At 41.2% G+C, this 23,222-nt stretch overlaps 1 protein-coding gene across 12 annotated transcripts in view; it reads right to left on the reverse strand.

Moving 5' to 3' along the window:
• Positions 1 to 2,725: 2,725 nt before the first annotated feature.
• The window catches only part of SGK3 (serum/glucocorticoid regulated kinase family member 3), a 90,069-nt gene continuing 69,572 nt past the window's right edge, over positions 2,726 to 23,222 (reverse strand). For 11 of the 12 annotated variants that reach the window (XM_073330980.1, XM_073330987.1, XM_073330986.1 and 8 more), the window contains 11 exons: positions 19,889 to 19,938; positions 17,719 to 17,776; positions 16,766 to 16,849; positions 16,553 to 16,684; positions 11,138 to 11,250; positions 10,831 to 10,867; positions 10,608 to 10,694; positions 8,199 to 8,294; positions 7,095 to 7,250; positions 5,491 to 5,580; positions 2,726 to 4,272 (listed from right to left, as the gene is read on the reverse strand). In XM_073330980.1, the coding sequence (XP_073187081.1) occupies positions 4,102 to 4,272; positions 5,491 to 5,580; positions 7,095 to 7,250; positions 8,199 to 8,294; positions 10,608 to 10,694; positions 10,831 to 10,867; positions 11,138 to 11,250; positions 16,553 to 16,684; positions 16,766 to 16,849; positions 17,719 to 17,776; positions 19,889 to 19,938 (1,074 nt within the window). In that variant the 3' untranslated portion in view covers positions 2,726 to 4,101. The remainder of the gene's footprint in view (positions 4,273 to 5,490; positions 5,581 to 7,094; positions 7,251 to 8,198; positions 8,295 to 10,607; positions 10,695 to 10,830; positions 10,868 to 11,137; positions 11,251 to 16,552; positions 16,685 to 16,765; positions 16,850 to 17,718; positions 17,777 to 19,888; positions 19,939 to 23,222) is intronic. The other variant, XM_073330983.1, reaches the window with a different exon arrangement.

Here is a 23,222-nt window from a genome sequence, read left to right on the forward strand (position 1 = left end):
GCACAGGACAATGCATGGTTGGCTGTGTAAGGAGAGTCAGGATGAGCGCCACTCTGACATCTAGTGGTGAGTTGTGGCAAGTTGTGGAAATGAACTTCAGGGGTTGATCTCATTTGCATAGGCACACCCACCCCGCCTAGCATGAGCCCATAGCTGCCCAAATGGTCACTTTGGCTGCTGTGGGATCCCCAGTTGCTCTGTTATTGGTTCAGGAAGAATAAATTATTATCCTGATTATGTGAATCAAGGATATTGGAACTGTACTTGACCTTTTGTTATGGTGGAGGGACTCGCCATCAAATAAGTAGCACTTGCTGCGCAAGAGATATGGGTTCCAAAACTCAGTGAATTGAGAGAGGCTGGGTACAGGTATTAGTATCTGGTGGTATAGCCCTCCTGCTGGGTCCTGCATGCCAATTGCACTTTTCTCCTTCCACTGTAGAATGTCAGAGGTAATTTTGATTCCATTAGGAGTCTAGCAGAATGACAGGTTTCAGAGTAACAGCCTTGTTAGTCTGTATTCTCAAAAAGAAAAGGAGTACTTGTGGCACCTTAGAGACTAAAGCATCCAATGAAGTGAGCTGTAGCTCATGAAAGCTTATGCTCAAATAAATTGGTTAGTCTCTAAGGTGCCACAAGTACTCCTTTTCTTTTTGCTATTAGGAGTCTAGTTACAGGTTGCTGAGCTGAATTCACTTTGGACCAATGGTGCACCGGCACTACAAGCTGAAATCACAAAAGAGCTAAAATTACTGAGTGTTGTGTTAAATAGTGGAGGAGCCTAAAGATATATTGTGGAGCAGTTTGCAGGACAGCTGGAGCAGCTCATGGAACAGCTGGCAGAGCAGAGTGGCTGGTGGAGCAGAGCAGTTTGCAGGACGGCTGAGGCAGCTCATGGGGGGCTGGCAGGGTAGAGCAGAGCGATTCGTGGGACGGCTAGTGGAGCGGAGCGGAGCCCCATGGAGAGGTGGGGCAATCGGCTTCGGACCATGTAAGGTGCCCCTTAACCCTCCCACCTCCATCCAGGTTGGGAGGTAAAACTCTGCAGATAAATTTTCAAACTCTGGGGCTGCACTGACCAGGGGCATAGACTTTTGGGTTGTTGGACTCAAGAAGCAAAGGGAAAGGACATGGCCCAATTTGCTTGGGATGGGTTTTTGCTCATGGGTTATGTTATGAATCCTGTTGGTGGTGTTCCCCCAATATAATGCCACATTGTTTCTCTCTGTTATTAAAAGGCTTTTGCTACACTCAGACTCAGTGCTTGCAAGAGGGGGGAAGTATTGCCTCTTAGAGGCACCCAGCGGGGGTGGTATATATTTGTCCCAGGTCACTGGGTGGGGGCTCTAGCCGGTTTTGAATTGTGTTATTGGAATGGAACCCCTAGGTACTGAACCCGGCCCTTGTTGTTGCTAACTCTGACGGGCAGAAACATTACAGCTGCATTGTCACTATTACCACCATCACCACCTTATGTCCCTTATTTACACAAAGGGAGATTCTGTTATGAAAACTTTACAAAAAGGGTCGGTAGGCCAGCAGTAGCCTTCTTTAGTAGCAGTAACTCCTAGTATTACTACTAACAATGTCATTCTAATTATTTTTCCTGTTTAAATTTGTCCTTTATCTAGGAAAATGTTAAGAAGTGAGCTACAGCAACCAACTGCACCAAATTCCACCCCCTCCGCTGTATATTCTTACAAAACAACCAAAAAACCACAGGAGAAGGTGCAATGCCCTTTGCTAAGGCCAGTCTCCAAATTCTGGCCTCAGTATTTGAAATTCAGATTTTAAATCAATGAAAACTTCTTGTGAGTTAGAGGGCAGCATTCAGGCTTCAGTAAGCAGAACACACACCATTGTACACTCCTAAAGCTCACAGTTTCATAAGACTTTGCACTTTATATAGTGCATTACATTTTGAATTCAGTCTATGAATTAGTTTTAAAAGCTGTGATGAAATTCTGGTGTAGGCAAAGTAACTTTCTGTCTTATGTAGAGAAGAGGTGCAAAAGCAGGAAAGATTGATTTACTATTTATTAGGTTCAGCCATACAAGATAGATACTCAGAAGACTCCTGTTCTGCAGTTACAGATTTTCTCTTTGAGACTGAAGTGAGGGGCTATATAGTTTCTGACATTTCACTGCTTTGAAAAATCCTTAAACTGGCACATTCCTCTTCCTGGTAAAGCAGTGATATCACACCCTATTTAAAATTAGAAAGTTTAGGATACAAATAGCCAAGGAGAGAATCTTTACAAAGCCAATACCTGGTGGAAAACACTTTATTGAAAAAGAGGACAATGGAGGCTGAAATTAACAGAATTATGTCCCTTTCATTCCCTCTCCTTTTATTACTACTTTAGTTAGCTAGCAGAGCTACATGAGCAGACAGACACTTTGTGTCAATTCTTCAGTGTTGCATCAGTGTTAATCATTGTGCAGGTGACAAACCGAGAATTATTGCTTCAAGTGAGAAATTAATTTTGGTCTAACCTTCTGAGAATTTTCAACTGACATAGCATTCTAGGCAAATTATTACTACTTTTTACTTACAGGTGTCCTATTTGACATTCTACTTTCCCTGATCTTCAAAATGGATTCTTTCTATTCCACTGTAACAAGATCTGTAGATTAATGTTTATCTTAATTACTTGGTTTTTGTTTTGTTAGCTATGACACACAAGTTGCATTTTTGTGATCAGAGAAACTTCAACGCTTTAAATTGTTGCTATTGCCTTTTTTTTTTTTTTATTAAATTTCTTTCAAGGAGTTAAGTTCTCATGGTGATCCAGTTAAAGGCACTGAAATGCATTGTGAAAAGTGTGCACCCAGACTTTTCAAGTGGCAGACAAAACTGTTATTTACAAGCAAAGTGAATCACAAGTATTATTACTGTTACAAGAAAGTCACATTAAAACTGGAGCCAACTTTCAGGATGTATTGTGTTTAAAAAAAGCCCAAACAAGTTGATCAGTGTTAGCATTTTGGTTATATGTGCAAATCACAAGAGGCACACACTATATACAATCGCTCTTCATATTCTTAAAAGTAATCAAAAGGTAGTTTAATAGTTATTTTTCCTAACTATCAAGTGAAGATTTAAGAGCTGATACATTAGAATATAGAAAGACAAGAAACTATGAATTTTGATACAGTTCATTTAGAATATATTCGTATTCCAGATACACACACAAAATAACCCTAACTTTTGGCACGATCTCCTCTCTGTAGGGTCACAGCAAGACTGCCTTTAAAAGTAGCAATGATTACTGCCCTCCAACTCTTTGGAAAAATAGAATTTTAATGCAAAAAAATTTTAGTGCAGTTGAGATTCAGATATTTCTTCATCAGAAAAGAACATTATAGACAATGTATTTAGTAGTGTTACCAAATATTTTGGGCTAGTTTGTGCTACCCTTACTCACTTTGAGTAGTGCTTTATTTCTCAAATAATCCAGTATAAATTTAAAGGAGTACTTAAGAAGTAAGGGATTTATGAAGGAGTAAGGATGTCAATTTGGTCATAAATGAGCAACTTTTCAGTTTGTGGATCCTTAAAGTATCTACTTATTCTTCAGTGAGGAATTACATTTTTAGCATAAGTGCTGTCAAGTAATGAACTTATATTTCAAAAGGTGATAACAGGGAAAACATTTATCTTTTTTTAAACAATGATATACAAAAGACAATTGCATAGTTACAATTCAAGCACAAAGTCACTGTAAATAGTTACAAAGGCATTTATAAATGTGCTAAGTTTGCTGCTGCTGAAAGACAGCCAAATCCTGGATAGGTATTAATGTAAACCTGGAGAAAAAACAGTGTATTTGCTTAAAAACAGATTCATGTAAAGGAACAGCTTTTAGAGATCTTCATTTTAAAAATATTTTTATGCAGCAGGAATAACAGTTTAAATCCCAAAGAAAGCCATCTGAAATGCCCAATTTCCTCATATACAGCAGAAAATGTTTGTTCATTGGTTTCAACCCTTCATATAAAATGAGGCACTAGTTACACATATTCTTGGCTATGTTCACACTCATGTTTCAGTCCATCTTCAGACTTGTACTTGTGCATCATTTGTTGGCTCCTAACCTCCTAGGGAAATAAGTCTTCAGAAGGTGGTGCATAAGAAAATCCAACAAATGCATCATCTGCCTCCAGCACACTGGCATTTACAATGTTATAATCAGAGGAAATGCAAACTGAATAAGGAACCATTTCTTCTGTAAAAGCTGCATCAAAATTCCTTATATCATCTGGGCCAACCTAAGAATGAGACACACAAACCAGCATTAATCATATTAATATGGCATTTGTATTTTTACATGCTTTTGTCTGTTAAATATTTTTCATTTTTCAAATTCAAAGTTGTCTACATTATGAAGTTTTCCCTTTCATAAGGAGAGCATTTAAATTAATCCCATCACTCCGCCCCTGAAAACTGGTACTGAAGCAGTTTGTTACGGGGTATAATTCAGGCCAAAAGATCAAAGTGGTGACAGTAAATTTGCCAAATCCACATATACTGTGCAATATTTCCAGAAGGAAAAAGACAAAAGTGCTGCTTCTTAAGAGATGGTGAAAAGAGATACAAAAACAAGAAACCTTCTTTTTCTTCTCTTCACCCTCCTCATGAATTCTCCTTCCTCTCTTTTTTTTTTTTTTAAAAATCACTCCCCATCCTCCAGTCACTCTTCATTTTCCTGTTTTTCTCCTCATTTTCCTCTCTCTGCCCCTTCTCTTTACACAGGTTTCTATAGTGTTAGTATTTTTCTAAGAGAATTTGAGCTCATGTGAATGTCAAATGGCAGCTCTCCTGGAATCAGCTTAGTGACTGACAAACACTGATTCCACCAGTGACAGTTCTGCCCTTAGTCTGATACCCTATTAAGCTGAAGCAGCAACTGCAGTATGACAATAACTAGACAAAAATGGTACATCTTGCACCTCTTAGTGGGGCCTCAAATTTAAAAAACGCAACTTAGAAGAGTGCTACCCTCACTGCCGAATGCATCAGACCTATTGGGTAGGAGCTGCCCATCACCCAAACAGTTGGAGATGTAGGGGAAAAGAAAGATCTTCCCTTCCCAGTAGTCAGGAGTGGAGAATGGAGAACAGAAGGTGGAGAAAGGTCTGAGAGAGCTGTAAAACATGTCACGGTGCAGTATTCTGACCCTGTGCCATGACATGCAAGTCACGAAAGCACAACTTTATCACATTCCAATCCAACACTATGACAAAAGCACAATGCAATGTCAGGATGGCATGTTGCTGACTTCATTCAGTAACAAAAATGGCTCTCTAGCTCTTCTAATTTAAGTGCCATTGCTCTAAACAGTTCAGAAATGGTCACCAACACTGTTTGAGAGGTACTGGGGTTGCCATTCTCTGCAACTTTTAGATAGATGTCCTCATCCCATAGATTCTGCCCCACTACATGAAGAGATTCGGGAGATATAATCGAAATATGCATATTGCACCTACCACATTAGGATTAAATGGTGGTGGAATCTTCTTCTGGAGAAGGTCAGCCCAGCTGAGAGATTCAAAGAAAGGATGCCTTTGAATTTCAAGCTGCAACAGTAAGCAAAGATAAACTTTGGTTATTTCCATGTATTTCCATGATATACCCTACAGCGCTGGAATACAATGTTGTTTCAGAGATTCTTCCAGCAGGCTAGAATAAGAGTTTCTTGGATCTGGTGCAGTAACAAGCAGGGGTGAAAGTAAAGCAGTATGGGCCGGTATGGTGTACTGGTAAAAAGTAGCCACCGGTACGTCGTTGCCCCTTTGCCACCAACCGGGGAGAGGGGGTGCAAAAGAAGCAGTTGCCCTGGGGCCGGCAATTTAAAAGGGCCTGGGGCTCCGGCTGCCACAGCAGCGGCCAGAGCCCCGAGCCCTTTAAATCTTAAATCGCTGCTGGAGCCCCAGGCAGCGCAGGCGGGCTGGCTGGGGGACGCTGACCCTCCAGCCCTGCCCCTTCCACCCAAGGCCCCACCCTTTCTGGGGGGCGGGGCCAGAGCCAGCCCCTGTACCGGTAAGAGTTTGATTTTACTTTCATCCCTAGTAATAAAAAAGTTCAAGCCCATTATTTGATAAATTTGTTTTGCAATTCGTATTAGAAGGTATGGCTGGAGTGGGTAAAATTTGATGGGGAAACATTTCTGAAAAGGCATTTTATTTTCTGCTTAAATTGAAGTCTTAAGCAAAACCTGGTTTCAAGAAGGTTTTTCAAATAGTATTTATGTTCACGTTCCTGCTCCACGCTAACAAAACTTGCTAATATGAGCACTGCTCCAGATGGAATGCCTCCAGGAACTCTGCAGTATGTTTTCTGTTTATATCTAGAGTAAACAGTTATGTCCTCCCAAACATAACTGCCTTTCATTTACAGTGTGCTGCAAAAAATGTAACTGTACTGTAGCAATCTAACAGAACTTTTAAGTTTGCGTATGACGAGATCAACACATTACAGAACATTAATAAGACGAAGCCTAAATACATCAATCAGGGGTAAAACTGCAAGATCATTTGATATCCTGCCTACACAATTCTGTGACAACTTCTCTATGCATCTTTACACAACCTTAAGGAACACTGTCAAAATATTATTGGATAGAAGTTTGCAAAACACTAGCCATTATTTGTGAAGCCATTTTGGAAGCCTGAAAAAATAATTGTTTCCTTGCCTTTTTCCTATTTGACAAATAGTATTTTTCTCACCGTTGAAAGCTGAATTTACCAAAGTGTAGCTCTTTTTGTTTTGGTAACTTCCTTGTTTGAGTACTACCATCATCAATTATATCAGCACAACTCATGGAATATAATGTTGGGAAATGGGTTTCCTTTGCTGGCAGGTACTGCAACAGTCAAGCTCAAAACACTAAGTTCTGCATCATAAATGTGTCTTCCCCTGCCCTTCAGGTTTTTTGTGACAACTAGGGTATTTTGTTTTAAAGTTGATATTTAGCATTCAAAGGACATTCTCTACCTGTTTCTTAAAAATAACGTTGAATTGTGGTCTTAAATTTGACAATGTCCCTTTAATAAATTAGTGCCAGATAATTCATTGCCAGGAAATTACATACAAAGTCTTCTCTTGCTCCAAGTCTGTTTTGCCTGTCTTTCTCCAAGAGTTCTTCCAGAATAGACCAGGCTGTAAGACTGACTCCTGGGCGCACATACAGAGGTTTGTGAAGAATATTTTCATACATCTCAGCAACATCACGGCAGTAAAATGGAGGCTGAACAAAAACAAAATGAAAAATTGAAATGTGGCTTTGAAACGGTACTGTTCAATTAAAAAAAACTTTTTTCAAATGTGAGAGTAAACTGTTCCATCAGAAATGCCAATGACTAGCAGTGAAAAATAGCTTCACCCAGTGGCAGACTGATTTCAGATAGAATAGATAGAAATTTCATTTTTTAACCAGAATTCCCCCCCTTCCTTTCCCCAAACCCCCACACTTCTTCATGAATGGGCCAATTCCTTTATCTTCACGTAACACATGCAGTGACACCAGGATTGCATTCCTCTGTTAGCTCTTTCCTGCATCTCCTGTTCTCTGCCCAGGTGTGCTCACATTCACTGGTAGCTGTAGAAGCTATCCACATTTAAAAATCTTACTGAATGTGAGCAAAAGAGCATGAGTGGGTGAACAAAGTTCTGCATGTTTTCCCAGGTGAAGTAAGGAAACTCGTTTGTATGTGAGGAGGAAATGTAGTTTGTGAAACACAAAACAGCTGTTTTTAGAAAGGTTACAAAAAATAAACCCTAGCTGAAGTGTGGGAAGATTGGTTTTTTTATTGCTGTATTAAGAAGTAATCTGGAGGAAATTGGAAATTTTAGGGTTAAAAATACTTTGCCAATGTCTTTGGTACCACTTTTGGCAAGTAGTACTTTACTTTTATAGGGCAGCACCACTGCTGCTTCAATAGACGCTTGCATTTATTCTGGGTTATATCTGCTTGACTCCACTGGATAAGAATTATTAATGTCACATCAGTTTGGAGAGCAGAAATTTAGACTTCAAAAAGAAAAACAGAATTCAAGAGACAAAACCAGATGGTAAGTTAGAAAGCTACAAAACAAGTTATTCACCAGTTAAAGTGTGTTTTAACTGCTTTGAAAAGTTATATATTACTAACTATAGTATTCAAGTAAAGAGTTTGAAAGGAAAAAGGTAGCTTACCAACCCATAAAGCATTTCATATAGAACCGCACCAAGGCACCACCAGTCTACTGTGTTGTCATAGGGCTGTTTTCTGATCACTTCTGGGGCAAGGTACTAAAGAAAAAAAAAGTTAGGCTGGTTATATTCAAATCTAGCCTTTATCCAAGCAACTATTTTACAATACATCTTTAGAAAAATTACTGTATAGATTCCTACAGAGTTCTCTGGTCCTTTAACAAACTTGGTAAATCTCGCTGACATCCAGCCAATTGTTTAAATAGCTAGCTGTTGTTTCCCAGTTCAAGTTATCCTTTATACCCACTGACAATTTGCCAAATTACTGTGCCATCTCTAAACTGACAATTCTTTCAAGTTTCAGGGAAAGGTCACTGCTCTGTAGCTTCACAGACAACTAAGCAACAGCTAGAAAAGGAGTACTTGTGGCACCTTAGAGACTAACCAATTTATTTGAGCATAAGCTTTCATGAGCTACAGCTCACTTCATCGGATGCATACTGTGGAAACAGCTGAAACCACAGTGTGGGAATCTGCAAAGAAACAGCTTCCCTCTGCCAATGGCATCTCTCTTTCTCAAGGGCAAGTTGTTCATTAACCAATCCTGTTGCCCTCCTTGGGCTTGAATACTGAATGAGGGATTTAAAAAGTGGGAAATACATGGAAGCATCTCATTCTTCTTCAAACCAAGAAAATGTTTCTTACTCCTCCTTATTGTTACTGCATAGTCCAGGGGTGGGCAAATTTTCTGGCCCGAGGGCCACATCAGGGTGCAAAACTGTATGGAGAGCCGGGTAGGGAAGGTTGTGCCTCCCCAAACAGCCTGGCCCCTATCCCCTCACCACTTCCCACTCCCTGCTTCCCCCCCCAAAACCCCCAACCCCCCCCCACTCCTTGTCCCCTGATCACTCCCCCCCCCAGAACCCACCCCAACCCCATTCCCCATCCCCTGACCGCCCCCACCCCATCCAACCGCCTCCTGTCCCCTGACTGCCCCCCGGGATCCCCTGCCTCTTATCCAACCCCCCAGCCCCCCTACGATGCCACTCAGAGCAGCGTGTCTGGCTGCTGCACCACCCGGCCGGAGCCAGACACGCTGCTGCGCTGCGCTGCCCTGCATGAGCGCGCAGCCCAGACCACTGCCCACACAGCGGTGTGGCTGCGAGGGCTGGGGTACAGCGGGGGAGAAGCTGGGGGCTTAGGGGCCGGGCAGGACAGTTCCGCGGGCCAGATGTGGCCCGCGGGCTGTAGTTTGCCCACCTCTGGCATAATCACATGATCTATATTTTAAGTTTCAATGAGGCTTCAGACAAATAATAAATAATCAATTGTGAAATATCCAGAGATTTTTTTTTTTGCCACAAATTAGTCAGGGGACACAGATTTGAAGGACACATTCCATATCATGGTTTGCCATCAATTACTGGATGCCAACATGACATTAACAGGTTTCTAGGTGCCTCACAAAAAAGTTTATTCAGGATTTAGATACTTATATGGTTCTCAACACCATAATATCTGAGTAGATACATTTGGAACAGAATCTCCTAGCCCCACCAGGCTATTCCGTACAGATACTCAGTTATTTAGAATTTTGACGCTACGGCTGGATCATTATTGTTCTCACAGCCCTGACCTGCAATGCTTTTGCTCCTTCAGTCCTTGCCTCTCCTCCCTTTTGAGCAGAGATTGCTGACTCTACTTTATAGTCAGTTAGGTTTTTGTGATATGGACAAATATAGGGACCATAGAGAGATCATACTAGACACTCAGGTACCATTGTAACAAGTGGAGTTTAAATATTAAGCTAGATCATTAAACTTTTAGCAGCTCATGAATGATCTGAATCCAAGTCCCAGAGTAGACAGACTGGTACACAACCCACAACAGTCAAACTCAGGAAAAGCTTTTTATAAACTGGGGCCGCAGGCCATAATGTTGCAATCCTCTTGTGTAAGTCTAATATGAATTACACCAAATGTATTAAAAAAAACTCTCTCTTAGTACGAGACCAAGATTTTCTATGTAATCCATTTCACAACTGGTCATAACAAATATTTAACCACAGAAGCACTCCATATTTTGGCATTCAAATTTTCCAACAAAGTTCAATAGACACATTGTTTTTCTTCAGGTTTGATTACTATATGCTTTATTTTATGGACTCAGATAGATTATAACTCACGTAAATCGCTCCCACAAGAATTTTCACTGACAGACACTTCGCCATTTGTACAATCCTTGTCAACTACAAAATATCTTAATTCATGCAAGATTATCTATCTATCTGCCAACTTTGAAAACTACCAACACTTCCTACTCAAACCCCCCCCCCCCCAAAATGAAACCCTCTCCCCCAGTTTGTTGTGGCAATTTGCTTGTGCTGGCTAAAACTCAAGGAAGTTAGCTTACTTCTGGTGTCCCACAAAAGGTTGCAGTGGTATCCGAGATAGCAATCCCTTCTTTACAGAGTCCAAAATCTGTTAAGACAACATGTCCCTGTAGAGAGAAAAAACAAACAAAACAGATCTTACTGAAAAACCAATTTAAGACTGTATCATAATATTTTGCAGTTACACAAAGATAAGTGTTAATGTAAAGACGCATTTTTGGACATCAGATAGGATATGCTTACCAGTGAGTCTAAGAGAATGTTTTCTGGTTTCAAATCCCTATTAAAAACAAAGTCTTATATTAATCCTCCTATGAGCGTAACCAAAAAATGAAGAGACAGAGTTTTATACTAATAAGTAGTCACTTATTTTTTACACAAAAACTTTTAAAAAATTGGGTCAGGCCTCTGTTTAAAAATAATAATTATAAGCTTAAAGTCACAAGTCCACACGTGTAAATAGGTTGAATAAAAACAGCAAATGCAGCTTTTCTTGATTTGCTACATTTATCTTAATGCAGAACAAAAATAAGTTTTAGGAAATGGTTACCTGTATACAATATTTATGGAGTGCAAGTAGCCCAATGCACTGGCTATTTCAGCAGCATAAAATCTGGCTCTGTGTTCAGGAAAGGAGCGTTCTCTTTGTAAATGAAAGAACAGCTGTAAATATATGAAGATGCAAATGATAAGACAAACTGGCATACAAATTTCAAATTACAAGGTGTAATCCTTTGCAGTAACAAGCAAGTCACTTTCAGTTTTTTTATGACAAGCTAGCAGAACTGTGAAACAAATTAAAAAATTTCCTTTTACATAACCGTTTATATCCCTCTTTTAGCAACTTCTTTATTTTCTCACTTGTGTAACCCCAGCAGTACTTAGCGTGTAATGAGTTAATAGATAGGAGTACAGGATGTTTCCCAGAAAGTCAAGTCCAGCCAATACAAATTTACTCCTGAGGGCATTCTGCACCAAAAAATTAAAAATTCTGCATACGCTATTTTAAAATTCTGCAAATTTTATTTGTCAAATAAATGTGAAGGCTCCAACATGGCACTGGGGAGCACAGGCCACTGGCTGCACAGAGGTGGAAGATCATTGTGCAGCTTCCCCGCCCCGCACCGGGACATGGACTCAGTGGTGAGGCTGCACCCAACCCTGACACAGCACAAGGACCGGGCCAGGTGCACCAGGTGTGGGCAAGCAGGCTCAACAAGGCAGGATCCAACTGTGGAGAGGTTTAGTGTGGGGGGGATCCAGGTGTGGGACAATCTGGGAGCGGATGGCTCAGTGGGGGATCGGGGTGTGGCAGGGGATCTGGATACACAGGGGCTTGTTGGGGAGTTCTGGGTGCAACGGTAATGGGACTCTGCAGGGTGGTCCAGGTGAAAGTGGTTGGTGCTCAGAAGGGGTGCATGGGGGGCGGAGAAGAGCTTGGCAGGGCGGTTGGTGTGGGGAACTCAGTAGGGGGGGTCCAGATGCTCGGGGAGTGGGGCTCAGTAGGGTGGGGATCAGAGTGCGAGTGGCTTGTTGGGGCGGTCCATGAGCAGGGCTTGTCAGGAGGGTTTTGGGTGCAGGGGGAGTGAGCCTCAGCAGGACGGTCTGGGTATGAGGGGGTCTGGTTGCACAGGGGTTGGGTGTATGGGGGAGCAGCTCCCTGTACAGAGATCCCTCCCCCTGCAGCTGAAGAGTGATGGGTGCAGGAAGCAGGGGTGGGGGGAATTTTCAGAGCTTCCTACAGCCAGGGGAGAAATCTTGGAGTGGGTCTGACACAGCCTTAGATGCCGTGCAGGGGAAGAGGAAGCCCTGTCCTCCCCAGCCCAGCCAGGATTAGCAGCTGAGCCCGGCACAGGGTAGGAGCCGCCAGCTGGGTCTTCCCCAGTCCTGCCCCCTTCTCCACAATGATTTACCTCTCTGCCGGTTGTCCTAGGCACCCAAAAAACTTACTGCTGGGGAGGGATGCATGACCGCTCGTGGCTTCCCTTTGCTTCCCCATCAAAAAGTCATTTTTCTGCAGGGAAGCAAAGAAATCTGTGGGGAACATAAATGCTGTTCTCTTTTTTCTTCTCTATTCTCTTCTATTTTAGAAGATAACAAATAGCATACTAACTTCACAATTGTATGTACGGAGCACTTCAATACAAGTTCTTGCATAACAGTCTAATGGATCTTACATTCTATTCTGAGACCACTTGGAGAAGTTTTATATTATGAGGATACATTCTTCAATCCTACAAGTTACTTGGTGCAGATGGACCCCCTGGGCCCACAGGCTTCAACTGGTGTCTGCATGGGTGCAGGAGTCTACTGACATTGAGTTACTTGTAGGGTTGGAGACTACCTTGCCATGCACAGAACTGAAAAGTTAGCTACAGGAAAAGAGAGTTAGCTTTCCGTAACTGGTGTTGTTCGAGATATGTTGCTCATGTGCAGTCCATATTAGGTGTGTGTGCTCATCACATGCACCAGTGCCAGGAGCTTTTCCCTCAGCAGTATCCGTAGGGGACCACCTCTGGTGCCCTTTGGAGTGGTGTCCACATAACATGGTATAAGTGGCACCGCTGGCTCCCCACCACCCTCAGTTCCTTCTTGCTGGAAACTCAGACAGCGGGGAAGGAGGACAGGTTGTGGCATGGACATGAGAAACACATTTAGAAGAACAACAGTTACGGAAAAGGTAACTGTCTTTTCTTCTTCGAGTGCTTGCTCATGTCCATTCCATATTAGGTGATTCCAAAGCAGTATCCCTGGAGGTAGGTAGCAGTTCACGGAAGCGTAGATTGCAACACAGCTCTGCTGAACCAGTGTAATCTCTGGCCTGAGTGACGGCATAATGAGTGGTAAACATGCGAACAGAGGACCACATTGCAGCTCTACAGATGTCCTGGATAGGGATGTGTGCCAGGAAGGCCGCCGAAGACACCTGCGCTCTCGTCAAATGGGCTCTGAAAATCGGCAGCGGTGGAACCCCCACCAGATCCTAACAGGTCCTTATGCACAAGGTAATCCAATTAGAAATCCTCTGCAAGGACACCAGGTGACCTTTCATCCTATCCACTGTAGCGATAAAGAGTTGAGTCAATTTTTGGAAAGGCTTGGCACGTTCTAAGTAGAAAGCCAAGGCCCTCCAGACTTCCAGGACGTGAAGACGCCTCTCCTCACTGGTTTTGTGCGTTTTGGGACAGAACACTGGAAGAAAGATGTTCTGGTTCATATGAAAGGTGGAGACCACCTTTGGCAGGAAGGCCGGGTGGGAACGCAACTTAACCTTATCTTTGTAGAAGACCGTGTATGGAGGTTCTGAGGTCAAGGCTTTAATTTCGGAGACCCATCTCGCCGACGTTACCACCACCAGGAACGCGACCTTCCATGACAATTGGGAAAGGGAGCAGGAACCCAGTGGCTCAAAGGGCAGGCTGGTGAGCCTAGAGAAGACCAAGTTAAGATCCCACTGTGGGACAGGAGTCCATACCTGCAGGAAGAGTCTCTTGAGCCATCTCAAGAATCTGACCGTCATATCATGGGAAAACACTGTCTGTCCTTGGATCGGTGGGTGAAAAAGTGGAGATGGCCACTAGATGCACTCTAATGGAAGAGTGTGCAAGTTCCTTAATGGAGCAGGTAGTCCAGATCAGCCTGTATGGAAGAACGTGAGGGAGAGATGCCATGCTCGGACGCTCAGCGGGAAAATCTCATCCACTTGGCCGGTAAGTCAGTCTGGTTGAGGGCTTCCTACTAACTAACTAACTATTTACAGGATTTTAGAGTTTGCAAGAACAGAGAAAGAATCAATGCTAGCCGAAGCAGCAGATGTTCTAGCACCGTCACTGGCGGCAAGAAGGAACTGAGGGTGGGGGGAGCTGGCAGCGCTCCTTTCACTGCAACCAGGGGGAGCCAGAGCTGGTCCCCTAGGGATACTGCTGAGGGAACAACTTCCAGTACCAGTGCATGTGGCAAGCACACACACCTAATATGGAATAGACATGAGTAAGCACTCAAACAATATTTTCTTTCTAAGGTCCTCTTCTGCCTCTCTTCAAATGAGTGTTTCCATGTCTTTGGTCATTCTCATTGTCTTCCTCTGGGCCCTCTTTATTTCTGCAGTATCCTTTTAGAGATGGGGTAACAAGTATTGCACACAGTATTTCAGATGAGGCCGCACCACTGATCTATATAAAATGTATTGTTATATTTCCATTTTATTCACCATCACATTCTTTATTAAATGTAACATCTTGTTTGCTTTACTGACTGCAGCTGCATGTTGAGCAGAGGTTTTCATTGAGCTGTTTACAGCGATACCCAGATCCCTTTCTTGAGTTGACTGTCAATTTAGAACTACAACAGAACCTCAGAGTTATGAACACCAGAGTTGCAAACTGACTGGTCAATCATACACCTCATTTAGAATGGGGATTACAATCAGGCAGTAGCAGAGAGAGGCAGACACACACACACAAAACAAACAACATTTAATGCAGTACAGTAACTACTAAAACAAGAAAGGGAAAGTTTAAAAAAAAGATTTGACAAGGTAAGGAAACTGTTTCTGTGCTTGTTTCATTTAAATTGAGATGGCTAAAAATCAGTATTTTTCTTCTGCATAGTAAAGTTTCCAAGCTGTGTTAAGTCAGTTCAGTTATAAACTTTTGAAAGATCAATGCTTTGTTCAGAGTTATGAACATTTCAGAATTATGAACAACCTCCATTCCTGAGGTGTTCTTAAGTCTGAGGTTCTACTGTATGTAAGGCGCAAGAGTAGCTTAAATTTTTCCCTCAAAGGGACATTAGTTTGCATTTGTCAACATGAAATTCGGTTTGCCACCATGCTGCCCATTCACTGAGTTTGTCTGGGTCTCTCTGGTCATGACTAACCTAAATAACTTTGTCTCATCTGCAAGTTTTGCAGCCTCACTCCTCACCACTTTCCAAATTATTAATATGTTGACCTATACAGGACCTAGAACAGAACCTTGAGGCACCCCACTGCTAGCTTTTTGCCATGATGAAAACCAACCGTTTACACTCAATTCTTTTCTTAATCCTCTCTCCTCCAACCCCAAGCCAGTTTTTTTATTTTGCCTCTGATCCCATGACTACTTTCCTTCTTTAGCAGCCTTTTGTGCAGAACCTTGTCAAAAGCATTTTGGAAATCTAAATTATGTCAACTGATTCTCTTTTATCTAGTACTTTATTGATATGTTCAAAATATTCTAAGAGATTAGTGAGATATGATTTTTCTTTAAAGGAAGTGCACTGGTCAGACGCTATGCTATCATGATTTTCCAGGTGTTTTGTAATTCTGTTTTAAAATAGTAATTTCAACCAAATTTCCAGGTAAAGATGTGAAGTTTAATGGTTTAGAATTCATCATATTACTCCTAGAGATGTTTTAAAATAGTAATATTTGCTACCCTCCAATCCTCTGGAGCAGTGGCTGTTAAGGAGATATTGTGTACTTTTATCATCAGCTCAGCCTATTCAGACTTGAGCTCCTCCAGAACTCTTGGGTGTATGTTATCTGGGCCTAGTGACTTACTGCTTGTTAAATAATCAATTTACTCCAGCATGTCTTATTAAAATTTACAGATTTCATCCATCTCTTTCACAAGTTCTTCCTCAAGTTACTTATGGTCTCCTCAGCTTCAGTGTTGGTGCTCAGAGTAAGCTATGCTGCAGACAACAAGGCTGTTTAAGAATTGTGTATTAAGGTTTATATTGAGAGTTGCATAAAAATGAGTTTTACAAGAAAGGAAGAAACTCTTCAATAGTTGCAAATAAGTTTTGAATGCAAGTCTACAGCAACATCTTGAAAGCTGTAACTGGTAGGTAAAATCAATAGGATTTTAATTTACTTACAGAAATATTAAAATCAGCACATTTTACAGTGGATTATTTTTATTTTTTCTGTAAATTAGCCTAAGAGGAGACAAAAACCTAAAGAAATATGAAAACTACTTACCTCCCCTCCATTAACAAAATCCAGAACAAAGTAAAGCTTTTCTGTTGTTTGGAATGAGAAATGTAATCCAACCAAAAATGGATGTTTCAAATTTTTCAACAGTACATTACGTTCAGCCATAATATGTTTTTGCTGCAAGGAAGTGAAAGGTCAATAAGTAAATAGGAACAATTTTGTAATTGAAGGGGAAAAGAAAAACGCATTTCCCCTCACCTCTTTCCTGTTGAGAACAACTTTTTTCTGCAATACTTTAACTGCATAAAATTTCCCATCCAGTTTTCGTTTTGCAAGAAGAACCTGTGAAATTTAAGATGAGAGAGGAGACATGGTTAGCGTAGTTCTCATTCTGATATTAAAGAGTATCTGGAGAAACATGATTAATACGATTACTTCACTGTACAATTTCTTGGTCCTTAAAATAGTTCACAATTATTACCAGTATCACCAGCAAAAGGAGACTGACCAGAATATGGAATCTAAGATCTTGCACAGTTTCTGCTGAACTGTAATGTCACAACGGAGAGCTCATGCAGGGCCAAATTATGGCATAGGCACTACAGGTCCATGCCTAGGGCCCCAGCTCCTGGAGTGGAGGAGGGCGGAATCTTGTCTCTTTTTAAAATATATGTTTCTAGTCTTCATGGTTGTGGTGAAATGCTTGGAAGTAGGACTAAAGAGCCTCAAACACTAGCGCCGAGATGGGTGAACTGCTCCATCTATCTTAATAGGGTATTGCCACAAAGACCCACTGCTCTGGGCAGCCCAGCCAACACCACCCCAAACAAAGAACTGGGTGTGTGGCAGTAGAGTGAGCGAGCCCAGCACATGATGCAGCAGCAGGAGTGCAAGTACTGAGGTGCCTCCCTGCTGCCACCCTTGCCTCTCTGTGGGGAAGAAGGACCCCTACTGCTCCAATGACAGGGAAAACCCTGCTGCTGCTCTTGGTCAGGAGTTGAGGGGGTCCCATGCCACTGCTACTCCAGGTGGAAGGGACAGTGCCATGGCATGAAGTGGGGCTGTAAGGGTGGAGCCACAGGGGCCTTGTGTCCGTGGGCCCCAGGTTGCCTTAATCCAGCCCTGAACTTGTGAGTACCACTTCCCAGTGTTCCCCAAATTTAGTGCCAGTGTGCAGTTCAGTCAGGATGAGAAACAGTAAGAAAGCTCACCTTGCCAAAGCTGCCTTTCCCAATAACTTTCAAGAAGTCGAAGTCCGTTGGTTTAGCGCTGAAAGCGATTCAGAAAGGAGGAAGGTTACTTGGTGTAGAAAATATCAACTTCACAATTTTACACAGTGCTCAGAATTATATTTAAACAAGTGCTTGAACCGCAAACGAAGTGCTGATGTGAGCCACTATTTCCCTGCACATCATGTCCCACTTAAGGCCTTCTAGTAGCATGGAGGTTCCCCATACCAGCTCCCTTTTTATGGCCTGCAATCAAACCCTTCCCTCTTTTCACTTCCTATTTTCTGCCAGGGAAACACAATATAACTGTTAGTGTTACAATTTAAATAAAAATAAAATTGACAAAACAGACTCAGCTCCACACTTCTCTGCTCTTTGTTCTTTTCTCCTCCTCCCCACATCTCTCGTGTTCATTCTAGTCCTTTTTTCTTTTTTTAAGTCTAGGTTTTCCCCTCATACCTCCTGCTTTCCTCCTGGGGCACCCCCTGCTTGAAAAAGGCCGTTTGTTCCTTGTCCTTCCTCCATTCTCAAGTCTCCCCTTTTTCCCACCCCTCCCCCATTCTGTTCTTTACATTCCATTTTTTGGCATCTCTTCCTCTTCCTTTGTCTTGTTCTATAGTCTGCCTCACTGTCCATCTACCTTTCCTCGCTGTTTTCTATTCCTCAAATTTGTCCTCCTATTCTCTGGCCTCTGCACTTCCTCCCCTCACTGTCCACCCTACTTTCTTCCTATGACTCCGTCTTTCCCTTCCTTCACTCTGGGAGGTACACGTATTCCGAGGCATTTGGCATTCAGGTGCCACTCTATCTCTTGGCCTTCCAACCTTCCTTCTTCACATGGCTTGTGCCCTCCAATTCGACAATTACAAGGACCACCATCCACTCTCTATTTGTTGTCCTTTTATTGACTGCACTACCAAAGAGGATTTGGGGCACAATATATAAAGCCCCACACTCTCTCCCAGTGGCGCAGTACTATCAATGAGGAGAATAGCAAACATGGGGAGCAGACACCCTAAGCAAGAAATTAGAAGAAAGGCAAAAAGGATGAGGAAGTCAGGAGACCCAGCAATGAGAATAGGAGCCACACAGAATGTGTCAGAAGGAGAGGAAAGACATACTGATTGCATGAGCCAGTTTTTCATATCAACATAATATAATTCCTTATATTGTACTGTAGAAGTTTGACATTAACACAAGTTTACACTAACAGAAAATAGATTAACCAGGTTGACTTGTTTTGATCTACATAGTGGTTTTACATGTATCTTCGGACCAAAATCTGTTCTTCTTGAGTAATGAAGAAACAGCCCTTTTGCTCTCTAGGCTAAGAGAAGCTGGGCAATTAAGATAAGCCATGGATAGACTCCAAACCAAATTCTTTTAGTGAAGGAAGAATGGGAAAAGCAACAATTGCAAATCAGGGCCTAAAAAAACAGAAAGGGAGACAATGGGGCTCCTCAGGGCTGTGTGAAGGTTGCTATGGACAAATTCTGTCCCCACAACTCTTCCCTCAGTCATATAATAGGGGGGATGGAACAAACTGCAATTCCGTACAAGAGTTGGGGTTTGAACTTTGTTTGCCGGGGTATATTTTAAAACTGCTGCCATGGAGTTGCAAGGAGGAGCATTTATCTTGCCTGCATAATATCATCATCTGCTCCACTCATGTTTGAAACTTAGTAAGTTACAAAACCTGTTAGATAAGAGAAGTGGGGGGGGGGGGAGAAGGACGAAGAATAGGAAGAAAAATCTGTAAGGGGGTCTGCCTCTTCAGGATTGCAGCAACCCTGCTAGTAGTGCTCTGAAGTGGAAAGGGGAGGCATGTCATTTGCATATTTCAAAGATACTCTCTCCCACCCCAAGAGCATTTATATATTCTTTCTATTGTTTAAATGAAACTATTTATGTAGACATCACTACACATCTCAGATTTGTTTGGGGGTACACTACTGGTAAAGAATCTGCTGATTATGCTAAAATCACACAGCATACAACTAATGTGCATGATAATATTTACTTAATGCCGAGTTAGAACCTTTGCTTCCTCTCAAGTTGCACAAAGTAGCAAATAAAGGCACGTATCTGGAGAACATTTCATATAGTTAGCAATTAAAGTCTAACTTTTGGTTTATATTTAACTAAAACCTACTGAGGATTTCCAGATGGTCCCAGGTTGATATTCTGTGAGGTAGAGTTTAGCTGTAGGAAGGAGAAAAAAAAAAAAAAACAAGCCTCAGATCAGATTAGATTTGTTTACCCATTAAAAGGAAATCCCATCTATTATCCTTCAGCTAATACTCATTGCAAAATATTCAATTAGCTCAAACCATCTCTACATTTATATTTCTTATTATTTTCTATGTAGTATTTTTAAAAATACATTTATAAAAGCACCCAATCTAGATGCTAAGTTAAAGTATCAGAAGAGTTAATAGGAAGGTTTATACAGACAGTGTAAAAGTATAAAAAGTAATACAGATGGCAAGGTTACAAACAAAATTTTAAGTCTCAGCCCTTTTAACAAGTAACTTAATGTCCAAAATTTAACCCATTTTGAAATTGTTTTATTCCAGGAATATTCTCCGGATGTTTATTTAAATTTTTTAATCCACCACACTCTTGCCAATATATTATCAAAATAAACACTGCTTATGCAGGACCAGTTAAAGATATTGTGTTAAAAGGCTGTTGCCAACCTTTGATAATCTGACACACAAGGTTAATTATTCCAATTCCAGTAACTGCAGGGATGTTGCCAATGCTGGTACACACCCACACACAGAGCATATAAATTACAGGGAGAGGGAGAAGCTCTTCCCATCTCCAATCTCTTCCCTCAAATTTGTTTGCTCTCATCTTTATTCAAAATCAAGAAAAGCTTGGGTACTGACTAGAGGAAAATCCTACTTAGTTTGTGACAAGTTTTGGTTGGCGGGGGAGGGGAGGAAGCTAACAGTGAGTCACAAAAATCAGAGGTACTGTAGGAATGGAGAAATCCAGATGACGACTCTGGAAATAATTACAATCCAGCACTGAATTATACAAATAAGAATTAATTATACATTTTAGTGAACAAATTTTTTATGCAAACTAATGCCATTTTTATGTATTAACATTTTTCAAAAAGCTGCTACATACTTTATATTTATTTTTGAGAGCTATTTTCTTACTTATTTATTGGTCAGGTTCATATAGTAAGCAACTAGTTACTGGAGAGCTTTTATTTCTACCACAGGCTTGGCCCAAATTACTCTGAATTAAATACCTTTAAAATTTGGTTTTTGTTGTAAGCATGACCAGTCAGTATGGTCATACAGCAATTTCCAGGCTTTCCACAACAAATGGCTTTAAACTAAATTATGATGCTTGAAACTTGCTTCAAGGAAGCAAAGGGAAAATGCTACACTGAATTATGGTACATGATTAAGAAAACTTTCTACAGATACATTAGAAGCAAGAGAAAGACCAAGGATAGGGAAGGACCATTACTGAATGAAGAGAGAAAAAACAGAAAATGTGGAAATCGCAGAAATGCTAAATGACTTTTTTATTTCAGTTTTCACCAAAAGTTTGCAATTGCATATCTACCTTAATGAATGCCAGTGAAAATGAGGTAGGATTAGAGTCTAAAATAGGGAAAGAACACGTTAAAAATTACTTAGACATATTAGAAGTCTTCAAGTCACCAGGGACTGATGAAATACATCCTAGAATACTCAAGGAGCTGACTGAGGAGCTATCTGAATCATTAGCTATTATATTATCTTCAAAAAGTCATGAAAGACAGATGAGATCCCAGAGGACTGGGAAAGGGCAAATATAGTGTTAAGGGGGAATAAAGACAACCCAGGGAATTACAGACCAGTCAGCTTAACTTCAGTCCCCAGAAAGATAATGGAGCAAATAATTAAACAATCAATTTGCAAACACCTAGAAGATAAAAAGGTGATAAGTAAGAGTCAGCACTGATTTGTCAAGAACAAACCAAGTAAAACCAACCTAATCACTTTCTTTGACAGGGTAACAAGCCTTGTGGATGGGGGTGGGGTGGAGAAGTAGATGTGGTATATCTTGCCTTGAGTAAGGCTTTTGATACAGTCTTGTTTGACCTTCTCAGAAACAAACTAGGGAAATACAACCTATTATAAGGTGGGTGCATAACTGGTTGGAAACCTGTTCCCAGAGAGTAGTTATCTGTGGTTCACAGTCAAGCTGGCAGGGCATATCAAGTGGGTCCGGTTCTGGTCTATATCTTCATCAGTGATTTAGATAATGGCATAGAGAGTATACTTATAAAGTTTGTGGATGACAACAAGCTGGGAGAGGTTGCAAATGCTTTGGAGGACAGGATTAAAGTTCAAAGTCATCTGGACACACTGGAAAATAGTCTGAAGTAAATAGGATGAAATTCAATAAGGATAAGTGCAAAGTATTCTACTTAGAAAGGAACAATCCGTTGCACACATACAAAATGGGAAATGACTGCTTAGGAAGGCGTACTGCAGAAAGGGATTTGGGGGTCATATTGGATCACAAGTTAAATATGAGTCAAGGGTGTAACACTGTTCCAAAAAAAGCAAATATCACTCTGGGATGTATTAGCAGGAATGTTGTAAACAAGACAAGAATTAATTCTTCTGCTCTACTCTGCACTAATTAGGCCTCAACTGAGGTACTGTGTTCAGTTCTGGGTGCCACATTTCAGAAAACATGTGAACAAATTGAACAAAGTCCAGAGAAGAGAAATAGAAATGATTCAAGGTCTAGAAAACAACCTATGAGGGAAGATTGAAAAAATCTGATTTGTTTAGTCTGGAGAAGAGAAGACTGAGAGGGGACATGATAACAGTTTTCAAGTATGTAAAAGGTTGTTACAAGGAGTAGGGAGAAAAATAGTTCTCTTTAACCTCTGTGGACAGCACAAGAAGCAATGAGCTTAAACTGAAGTCAGGGCAGTTTAGGTTGGATGTTAGGAAAAACTTCTTGTCAGGGTGATAAAACACTGGAATAAGTTGCCTAGGGAGGTTGTGGAATCTCCATCGTTGGAGATTTTTAAGAGCAGTTTAGACAAACACCTGTCAGGAATGTTCTAGCTAATACTTAGTCCTGCCTTGAGTGCAGGGCACTGGACTAGAAGATCTCTCAAGGTCCCTTCCAGTCTTACCATTCTATGATTAAATACATACATATAATGAGAAAGTGCTGCAGGACACTTCCCTAAAAGAGCGTTGCAGGAAGTCACATTTTTACTACAGATATATTCTGATCAATTTTCCCAATTTTCTTAAATTTACGGAACATCTGAACCATGACAGAGCAGAAGAATGTTAACTAGGAATATGATGAACATTTAAGGAGAAAAAAAAAGATATTCCATTTATGATTAGTGCCCATTACTGTATTTTATGATGGATGGAAAATTAAGTTGAAAACATACATCCATTATTGAGATTTTAAGTTACATTTGTCACCACAACTTTTAT

This window comes from Lepidochelys kempii, chromosome 2, assembly GCF_965140265.1.
Source record: "Lepidochelys kempii isolate rLepKem1 chromosome 2, rLepKem1.hap2, whole genome shotgun sequence".
Lineage (NCBI taxonomy): Eukaryota > Metazoa > Chordata > Testudines > Cheloniidae > Lepidochelys > Lepidochelys kempii.